The following is a 10,981-nucleotide window of genomic DNA, read 5'->3' as shown; positions in this document are numbered from 1 at the left end:
TGCCCCGATGAAGGTTAAAATGGTTAAAGATAAGCAGAAAGCACCATGGAGGAATGATGACTTGGTCAGGGCACAGAAAAGGGAGTGCCGGAGGGCCGAGCGGGAATGGCGCAAGTCAAAGGTCCAGGTTCATTATGAAATTTACAGAGAAAAGATGCACATGTACAACCACTGTTTATGTAGAACAAGGCAAAGGTATTTTTCTGACATTATTGGAAGTTGTAGTAACAACTCTCGTGTCTATTAACAAACCCCCCAGCTCCACTGCCGTTAGAACTAATTTCTACATCTAAGTGCAATGAGTTTGCAGTATTCTTTAATGACAAGGTTCGGGGCATTAAAAATGCTATAAATTCCACAACGCAAATAACAACCCAGCAGCCACCTAGACACTTAGAGCTGACTCACTTTGCACCTGTAACTGACAAAACTGTCGAAGAGATCATCACTAGTCTGAGTTCATCTACATGCTGCCTCGATGTGTTACCCACTAAATTTCTAAAGTCTGTGCTCAACAGTTTGCTGTCACCACTCACTCACATAGTTAATATGTCACTTCAATCTGGAACATTCCCAAGCGCTTTGAAAACTGCAGTTATCAAGCCTCTCCTAAAGAAGAGCAGTCTTGATGCCACAATATTGAACAATTATCGACCGATCTCTTCAATCTGCCGTTTTTAGGCAAAGTCCTCGAAAAAGTTGTTTACCAACAGCTTATTAACTTCCTCGAAATGAACAACTCCTTTGATGTCTTTCGATCAGGTTTTAGACCCCACCACAGCACTGAGACTGCTCTTATCAAGGTGACAAATGACATCCACCTGAACACTGATGCAGGCAAAGTCTCAGTCTTGATCCTGTTAGATCTGAGTGCTGCCTTTGACACTGTGGATCATGGGATTCTCTTAGAGCGACTAGAGGCCTGGGAGGGCATCTCTGGTACGGCACTAAACTGGTTCAAGTCCTATTTAGAAAACAGGGAGTACTTTGTTGAAATTGGAAAATGTATATCAGATAAAATGTCCCTGACCTGTGGGGTGCCCCAGGGGTCAATCCTGGGACCCCTGCTGTTCAATCTCTACATGCTGCTGTTAGGCCAGTTAATACACAGCAATAATGTGTCTTACCACAACTCAGCAGACGCAGACGACACTCAGATCTATGTCTCACTGCAGCAGGTGAATATGGACCAGTGGATTCACTCTGCCACTGCATCCAACAGATCAGTGTGTGGATGCAAAACAACTTTCTTCTGCTAAACTCAGACAAGACTGAAGTCATCATCTTTGGCCCACAGAAACATAGAGAAAGTGTCAGCAGTCACCTCCAGTCTCTCTCTCTAAAACCTTCAAATCAGGCTAGAAATCTCGGGGTAATAATGGACTCAGACTTGAACTTTAACAGCCACATCAAATCAATAACATCTGCAGCTTTTTATCATCTAAAAACATTGCAAAAATCAAAGGTATACTGTCAAAGCCAGACTTAGAGAGACTTATCCATGCATTTGTCTCCAGTAGGTTAGACGACTGTAACGGCCTGCTCACTGGCCTCTCCAAACGAGCCTTAACACAGCTACAGTACATCCAGAATGCTGCTGCTCGGGTCCTGACTAGAACCAGGAAGTACGAGCACATAAGTCCTGTGTTCAGGTCTTTGCACTGGCTTCCTGTAGCTCAAAGAATAGACTTTAAAGCAGCTCTGCTTGTGTATAGGTCTCTCCATGGCCTAGGTCCAAAGTACATCTCTGACATGTTAGTGCCATATGAACCATCTCACAATTTGAGGACTTCAGGGACCGGCCTCTTGCTGGTGCCCAGAATCAGGACTAAACATGGAGAATCAGCGTTTAAGTTTTATGCAGCTAAAACCTTCCTGAAGATGTGAGACAAGCCTCGACTTTGACAATGTTTAAATCCAGGCTCAAAATGGTTCTGTTCAGCTGTGCATATGACTGAAAGGTTTTTATTCTGCACTCTTCTCTTTTAATGTTAATTTTATGATGATTATTTGTGATTATTTATGTTTTGATTTGTGTGATTTTAATGTCTTTCTTATTCTGTAAAGCACTTTGAATAACCTTGTGTACGAATTGTGCTATACAAATAAACTTGCCTTGCCTTTATTTATGACTGCATAAGTTAATTCAGACCATTGAAGTAAAATCAGTGTTAATTTTGGCATGCAAAATAAAAACATTTATTATTTGGTTGAATGTGAACCCAAGATACAGCAATAAAACAAACAACAAGATCATTTGTAGAAAACACTCCTCCATAGCCAAACCCAGTTATGTTTTCATGAGAGCAACAGTAGAGCCTACAGTCCCAACATGGCCGCCACAGCAGGAGCTCAGAGCCTGTACAGACCTGTGTGAACTCTGAACGATCAGATCAGTCAGTGGATCTAAGGATCAGTGTCATGAGCCACACCCCCACATCTCCATGGAAACAAAAACAATAGCTTAAACCACAGAAGAAATATAAACAAACAAACAGATCAGACTGAAGAGGAGGAGAGGGCGGAGAGAGGAGAAAGAGAGGAGAAGGAGAGGGAGATAGAGGAGGAGGGGGGGAGGAGGAGAGAGGGGAAGGAGAGAGGGAAAGGTGAGAGGAGGCCAGGAGGGAGAGAGGAAGAGGAGAGGACGAGAGGAGGAGAAGAGAGGAAGAGGAGAGGGGGAAAGCAGAGGGGAGAAGAGGAGGGAGGAGGAGGACGGGGGAAAGAAGAGGAGAGAGGTGATGGAAAGAGCAGGAGAGAGGAGGAGAGACGGGGAGAGAGGAGGGGAGAGGGAGACAGAGAAGAGAGTAGTTTTTTGTATCGATCCATACCAAACTGCACTTAAAGCAGCACTATGTAACATTTCTGTTAGGGGTCCGTCCATAGTCTGTATAAAGAAGTTTACTAAGTGAGTGTGACGTCACCACAACTTTCGGCTCCAAATTAAACTTATCATGGCTAGCGATTATAGTGGCTAATCTGGAGCCCAGTTCCATATTTGGTGTTCAGACTGCAAGTATCATAGCAACCAAAGAGCCAATCTAGAGAGATGCTGTTGAAGGTAACACCCCTTCCTGCCCACACTGCTAGTTTAGCAGGGAGCAGGAGCTTCAAATCTGTTGCTAACATTAGCGGGAGTGACAGGGGAAAGAAGGCGCCTGATTTGTCTGTTATTAATGTTCATATCTTGATTTATGGTCACAATAGTGAAATAAAAACCCCAGGATCATGTAGAGCAGGTTAATACGAACATTTTAAGAGCAAATAACGAGTCTGACAGCAGCAGTTACAGAGAGAGGCCACAGTTTTTACAGAGAAAATGAATTGGCTCCAGAGTCGATGGAGTTGACTCTGGTTCTAATTCATTTCTCTCCATGGAAATGTTACTTCAGACTATACCTGTACAACAACTTAAATATCTTAAAAAACACATATTCTTACTGTGTGCAGCATCACATTTCCACAGATCTGACCTGTAACTTGGACTATATGGAGATGGATGAGTTTAGCTCCATACTGCTAAACATTCCAAGCAAAGCACAAACATATCCATGGAGACAAGCAGAAAAGTTACATAGCTTTAAAGTGACTTCAGAGTTCCAAAAGCTGTGAGGAGTTGCATTAGTTTATTGGTTAAACATTACAGCATAAAGATTTGCATTATTTACAACTGGACAAAACTCCACAGAAAAACTCAACAAAAAAGCCGCATGAAGAAATGAATACAGAGAAATAAAGCTTTGTCTCATTATTTTCTCATTAAAGGAGAGGTATTTGACTTCTGTGATACTAAAAAGGGGGTATTTGACTTCTATGTGGTATTAAAGAGGGAGTACCACATTGCATACTTAGAGCGTCAAAAATGAAAGTGTAATAGGACATGGTGATCTGAGTCCTCCTCCTTTTGCTTTCTGTGCTAAGTCACTCCTCCTTCACAGGACTACACAACACAATCAGCTGCATCCCACTAATGAAACTACTGCACATCACATCAGCTTTGTCAAGTTGCTGTGAACAGTTTTGTGTCATGTTTTGTATATTTATGGAGAATTGTCATGTGGGAGCATGGGTGACGTAGGCTTGTGGGCGGAGCCTTGTACAGGCTCGTACTGCTAACCGTAAGGAGGGTTTAAATAGCGCCTGGGAGAGATCGCTAGATTACTCAAACATGCATGAATGACATCTAAAACCTCTTCATGTTTTTGATGAGGAAACAGCACTAGAACACAGGAAAAAGATACAAAAACTCCATATGGCATAATACCCTCTCTTTAAGTTTGGACAAAGATCTTAAAGGTAATTAATGCCAGAGATTTTTAGTAAAATATTTTCTTAATTAATGGTAATTTGTGTCACAGGCCTGAGGTGAACTGGTTGGAGACGCTGTTGGCACAGATCGACAGCCACACAAATTTATAACTGTCACTATTATCATTAGTATGAATCCATGAGTCACTGTGCAGGTAAAGAGTTTAGCATTTTAAACATGATACATGATCTGTTTTGACTCTAAATATCGAAGTTTAAACAATTTATTGTACATCCTAAAGATCCTATATTACGCAAAATATAAAAAGCCTGCATGTCTTTTGATGAGGGAATAATGTTATAACATGGATGAAAGCTAAAAATGTAGAAAAAATGTTATACCCCCTCTTTAATACTTTTCAGAGCAGAAAAACAGCAACTAGATTTAAACTTCATATGACACGTTTCACGCTGTAGCTGCTTGCTCATCATTAATTGTCACATTTAAACACTGTATCTGTCTTTCCTTTCTGTAACCTTGTTCTAATGAAATGTCCTGCAGTGGGGCTTTAACCCTGTTCTAATGTAGTGTCCTCCTCAGAAACATCCCTTGAGTAGTATTTTGTTCCATTCACAAATGTTTCAGTAATCCTGCACATTTAGTGTGTCTCCCTCTGCACAGCTAACAAAACACTCAGTTATACCTTGTGATGTCATCAGGTGGTGCTCCACACAGGTTCTCCTGACTTTACTGTTGGTTTTCAGACCCTAGAATGTGATGACATCATACCCAGATGGGGTCAGGGGTCACACACACTTCTCTAGATTACACTGAACAAAATTCACTTGCGTTGCTCCGTCTGTGTTAAATACGATTGGTCTGTAGAATGTGTGACGTCACCTAAAACACGGCCACAGTAATTAATTATGCAAAATATCTGAACTCTAAGCTAGCCATGTTTTTCACTGACAGTTTGAACATGGAGGAGCTAAAACAGCTGGCATACAGACAGGCTTGTGCAGCTAAAGAGCGACATGAATGAAACAAAACATGTGTGAGTGTCCGAATGAAGCAAAACACGGGTGAGTGTCAGAGTGCAGAGTTCTGTCGGGCTTTAGTCTTTTAGTCTTCAAACTTCATTTTTTCAGTGCTTGATGAAATATTTTTCTTGTTGAGATTAAATTCTGTTAAAGTTTAAATGTTCTGTTTTACATCCTGATCCTTCAGCTTCAGGTAAACTTCTTTTTTGTGGCGGTGAAACGTTCCATGTACTGAAACAGAGAGACACAAAGTTCAAGAAGCAGGACTGAACCAGGTCTAAACCAAGTCTAAAACAGGACTAAATCAGGGCCTGAACCAAGGACTGAACCAGGGTCTAAACTAGGGACTAAACCAGGGACTGAACCATTACCTGGTTTCTTTGTTAAGAATCAGAATGTGTGTAGCTTTTAGGCATGTTTGAATTTCATGATCTAGTGAATGTCGTATTTTGCAAATGGTGGACGGATGGTAACAGAGAGGTACCTTGTCATATCCTTCCATGTCTCGGAGTTTCTTCACCTCAAACAGGTTCCCCTCCAGAGAGAGCAGAGACACCTGAGACTGCACCAGCACCGACTGAGGGACCGCCGACAGCTCTAGACAATTCTCCTCCAAACGAAGAACCTTCAACCGTGGACACTGAGCAATGGAGGGCGCCACAGACGAGATCTGGAATGCAACCCACATCAGGACTCTAATCCATGTGATGGAAACGTCTTGTGTGTAAATGCATTTGGTCTGTGTGTCTAACCCAGAGCAGACATGAACATGTGTGACGCTCTGTCCCATTCTTCACATAACTGTATTTTACCTGTCTGCAACTGTAGAGCTGACCCACTCATGGTTGTGAACATGACCTGACATTCAGGTAGAAATACTAAGAGGATAGATTTGCAAGAGCTTCAAAGAGACTGAGAGGAGACTTGCTAGAACACCAGAAAGTCTGTGGCCAGGGCCCTGTCCATATCTGCTGGTTCTGTACCTGTCTCTGGTTCTGCTCATGTACCTGGTTCTGGTTGAGGTTGAGCTCAATGGCCTGTAGCTCCTGCACTTCTGGGGGGATGGTTTGGATCTTGTTGTGGGACAGGTCCAGTAGATCGAGGTGCCTCAGAGCTCCGAGGCCAGGGGGCAGCTCTGAGAGGAGGTTACCGGACAGAGAGAGCGTTCTAAGGGCTTTGAGCTCACACAGGGCCCCCGGGACTCGCTGGAGCTGGTTCTGGTTCAGGCTCAGTGTCTCCAGCTTCTTCAGTTTGCTGATCTCTGGAGGAAGAGTGGCTGTGAGGACACAAAACAGGATTTAAAGGAATGGAAGCCTGCGCTTTTACCAATTTAAAAGCTATTCTAAAACTGTTCTTTTCAGATCTTTAACCATGTTCTAGTCGTTTCTTCTCATTGTGCCTCTGAAGTTGTGTTTGGGGTGATTCATGTTTGAGTAATCTTTAATTGCTTATTTTCAAGATGCCATTTTGCTGATCTACCCGTTTTCACCTCCACTGGTACCTGCCTACTGTGACGTACATGCCTAATGTAATGTACACACCCACTGTGGCATAAGCACTTCCTTCTCCAGTTTTAATCGGTGATACTTGTAGGATTTGGCAGCATTGTGTAGTCATTTTGGTACAAATGGGAAAAAAAATGGGCTGCTCGCTAGTATGATGTGCAGCTGTCCACAGGGGGCGCTGACAGCATGTGGTGCACTGTTATGATGACGTCAGCTCCCATATGGACAGGCCTCATGTGAAAGCTCAGAACCTCCAGAATGCACTCACTGAGCTGCAGAGCCCTGATTGGCTGCAGGTGCTGGGGTTTAGGTAGTGACCATTCAGATCAGAGAGAGGTATTTTAGGTTTAAAACAACTGGATTTCAGCTTTGAAACTGGCACCCCAAAGGAGAGAGTCATGTGATAATGTAGAATAGTCTATGATTACATTATGAATCAAACATTTTTAATGCTGAAGAAACAAACCCATGACTGACAAACACGAAGAGGTCATGAGTTCCCTTCATCACCAGCCGCCTCATTAGTCATGTGTTTGGACATTTCCTGTTGTTTGTACTCTTCAAATGTCTTTAAATTGTGTAAAAATCATGTTTTCTTGTTGCAGACAGAATTATTGTGATTCACCTGCAACACCAAAGAGTTGGATGAGCTGTGATGTTCTGGTTGTACCAGACAAAGGCTTTTTATGCTCATCATAGATTTATACAGCCCCTTTAAAGATCATTATTCAGACCCTAAAAATAAATACACCCACACTGAGCCTTTGTTTGCCTATAGTTTAGGGATGCACTGATACCAGTACTTTTATCAAATATCTGTGCAGATGCTGAATAATGAACTGGATCAGTATTGGTTCCATGATATCGGTTCAGTAGGATGTAATCAGACTGTTTACAGGCTGAGTTTGGCCTCATAATGTTTGAACTTTTCTTCATCCAAAGCTTCAGTCTAATGTGAAGGAGCCATCACAGTTACAGAACACTACTGGCTCTGTGTGGAACAAGTGAACTGTGTTTAAAGAAATAAGAGACATTCTCTGTCTCTGCACTGGTGTCGGTTCATATCGGGTATCGGCAGATATTTAAAGTCAAAGTATCTATATTACAAGTGAAAAGGATGGATTGGTGCATCTCTCTTTTAGTTTATAATAATGTGGTTCTGATGAAGCTGTTGAGTCTGTTCAGGTGGTTTCGAGTCGGGTTTACACTCACAGTTTACTTTATAAGTGTGATCTGGTGATGATCAAATATTATGATCAAATATACAGTGTACTCTCACTGAGCCTGTCTAGCTTTAGTTTAAGTGCAATATAGTTATGATAACATGGTCCTTATCAGGTAAACTTGGTTCACTCACTGAGCCTGTTTGCGTTGAGCGTCAGACTCTTCATATGTAGGAAGTTCCCGATCGAAGCAGGAAGCACCTCGATCTTGTTTCCAGACAGGTCGACTGTGCGAAGGTTTGAGGTCAGACGCTGCAGCTCCTCTGGAAACTGACAAAACAAATGTATTAGAATAACAGCACAATATCAACCATCCACTGTAACAATAACAAACATTAAAACTATTCTTTAGTATTTTCATAACAGAAACAGAGCAAGAGACGTTTTCTTCTATGGACACGTGAGTATGAACCATGCCTGAGATTTACAGTGTCAACAAAGGCAAAAACCTCTCAAGAGTTTATTTAAACCCATGACCTCCTGTCACACAAACTCCTGTCACACAGGCCCCCATCACAGACTCCTATCACACAGACCCTTGTCACACAGCCTCCTGTCACACAGACCCCTGTCACTCAGAACCCCGTCACTCAGAACCCCGTCACTCAGAACCCCGTCACTCAGACCTGTCATACAGACACCTGTCACACAGAGGTCACATATTCACAGACATACAAATGTCACTCTTTGGACTAATGTTTTGAAGGTCTGTAATCCTTGAGGTAGGGTCCATAGTAGGGATGGGACGATATTAAAATTTAGACTCAGGATTATTTTGACCAAAATAATTGTCATTAACAATATTATCATGATAATTATTAAACCAAGGTTTACCGTTTTTAAAAAAGTCACTTAAACATCAATTACCATACAATTTGCAGGTGTCTGAGCGATCACCTTTATAGTTTTTTTTTTTTGTTGTAAGTGAAATTGACAATGAATGAATAATAAATGTGTCAATTATATAACTCTTGACTACAAAAAAACACATGAACCAACCTGAGAAGCCCCGAAAAAGGATATGATAAAGGATATGCTGGCATCAGTCATTAGCTGTGCAAACTGCTATTTAGCTAGCACTAACCTAGCAATAGCAAAGCTGACACAAACACATTCCATTATTCATACAAATCCAAACTAAAACTAGATTCAATAGTTTATTTCACTTGGTATGTTACTTATGATGGATAATTTTGGTGCAAGTCTGGCAAACAATACAGGATGGTTGTCTCACAAATGTGCATGTAAGTTGCTCGTGTATGCCCTTGGAGTATCTTTTTTTGGCAAGCTCTGCAGATTGGTGGCTAATCGCCTTGTTGGTCTTGTGTTTGAAAAGCATAATGATTCCACACATCAGCCTTCACCTTTGTGAATGGAGGATATAAATATGTGGCGTCATCTAAACATCGTATTGAAATTGGAAACACGAGGCAGTCTGGTACCATAAAGGCGATTATAATCGTGTGACATGATCATGATAATTTAAAAAATGCCACAAACGATTAATTGCGGACCTTTTTGATTGCAATTATCGTATATCGTCCCATCCTTAGTTTATAGCGAACTCTAGATGTTGATTTCTATAGGTTACCATGGAGATTATTCTTCTATCTTTAATCCTCATTGATGTAAAGTGTCACCCAAGTCATATTTATCACAATTGTTCATGCCCCTAAACTAGGGTAACCAGATTTTCAAAATTCAAAAGTGGGATATACCCGGGTTGGGATGGTTGGCATAAAAAAAATCGTGACGTGAGAGTACCTCACTTGTATCAGTCAGAATGTGTTGGACTTCTGTCTGTGAATTTTTTTTTACCTTATAGCCATTTTCAAGCATTATTCTCTGTATTTTAGCTAAACAAATGACAATTTATGCCTCTCTTTAAATAGGGATATTTCTTTTAAAAAACTGTAACTACCTCGTGTCAACAGAGATGTCTGGTCACCATACTCTAAACAGGCATCCACAGTGTTATTGGTGACACTGGTGTGTACTGTTTCTACTCCTCACCTCCTGTAGGCCTTTCCCCATGAGCTGGAACACTCCAGTCTTCTGAGAGGTCTCCAGGTGGGACTTTAGAGCACTGTTCCCCATCTTCTCTTGTTCTCTCCCGCTCTGCAACTCCTCCTATCCAGTCCTTCTATCTTCTTCTCTCTGGTCCCCTCTTCCTCTTCAGGGTTGCCTCTCTCCTCTCCTTATCCGGGTCCCCTAGTCTTACTCCTCTCCAGGTCTCTTCCCTCTCCTGTCCTCCTGTCCCCCTGTCCCCCTCTTCTCTCCTCTTCTATACCGGACGACACCTCTCTCCTCCAGGGTCCGGAGGTTAGCTCATGGCCCGCTCGACTGTGTCCGCCCCACACTCTCTGCTTCGGTCAGCGTTAATGAGATCAGCCGCTAAAACCTGAGATTATATCCACAAAAAACAAACACAGACTCGGATGTAAAACTCGTACAAGCCCCGGTGTCACGCCACAGACTGCCCACAGCCCCGTGATCCCGTGTGCACAGAGTAAACTTTAAAGCACGTGCTTAAAAGTTCTGACTTTCACAGAAATGTTTTTGTTTTGGGCGTGAATCTAAAGCTATCCCCATTAGCACATTAGCATAGTTCCGTTAGCCAGGTATGATACGGCTAAATAACTTAAAAACAAAACCACAAATATCGCTTTACCTACCTTTAAGCAACAGAATAAGCCTGTACGTATCTCCTAATGTTACAAATATATCGTGTTAATGCTTAGAACTGTAAATAAAAGTGAAAAACAGCGTACACCCTGTGATTACTCCACTGCTGGGACCAGGGATTTACGCATGCGCAGAGGGTAGCGTTATTAAATTAAAAAGGAAAAAAATATATATATATAATTTTATTTATATTCTACAATAAATATATGAAACTACATACTTTTTGGAAATATTTATAAGAGTAACTAAAACATTTGAAAGCAGAAATAATTATGCTTTTAT

At 41.7% G+C, this 10,981-nt stretch overlaps 1 protein-coding gene across 1 annotated transcript; it reads right to left on the bottom strand.

Moving 5' to 3' along the window:
- Positions 1-3,605: 3,605 nt before the first annotated feature.
- lrrc57 (leucine rich repeat containing 57) lies at positions 3,606-10,828 on the bottom strand. Its single transcript, XM_033988300.2, has 6 exons — positions 10,690-10,828; positions 10,028-10,415; positions 8,149-8,284; positions 6,294-6,562; positions 5,771-5,956; positions 3,606-5,517 (listed from the first exon to the last, which is right to left on the bottom strand). Exons 2-6 carry the CDS (start codon positions 10,109-10,111, stop codon positions 5,476-5,478), a joined length of 717 nt encoding a protein of 238 aa, XP_033844191.1. The 5' UTR covers positions 10,112-10,415; positions 10,690-10,828; the 3' UTR covers positions 3,606-5,475.
- Between the last annotated feature and the right edge of the window lie 153 nt (positions 10,829-10,981).

The sequence above is a fragment of the Periophthalmus magnuspinnatus genome, chromosome 22 (assembly GCF_009829125.3).
Source record: "Periophthalmus magnuspinnatus isolate fPerMag1 chromosome 22, fPerMag1.2.pri, whole genome shotgun sequence".
NCBI classification, from domain to species: domain Eukaryota; kingdom Metazoa; phylum Chordata; class Actinopteri; order Gobiiformes; family Gobiidae; genus Periophthalmus; species Periophthalmus magnuspinnatus.
This window is presented reverse-complemented; position numbering and strand designations above follow the sequence as displayed.

Bases quoted from the DNA above. Each gene is read 5' to 3' on its own strand.
- lrrc57 (XM_033988300.2), bottom strand. From the start codon at position 10,111: ATGGGGAACAGTGCTCTAAAGTCCCACCTGGAGACCTCTCAGAAGACT. The intron at 6,563-8,148 runs GTGAGTGAACCA...GTGTCCTCACAG, and splicing joins GCTCAACGCAAACAGGCTCA to CCACTCTTCCTCCAGAGATC. The intron at 5,518-5,770 runs GTACCTCTCTGT...TCTCTGTTTCAG, and splicing joins ACATGGAAGGATATGACAAG to TACATGGAACGTTTCACCGC.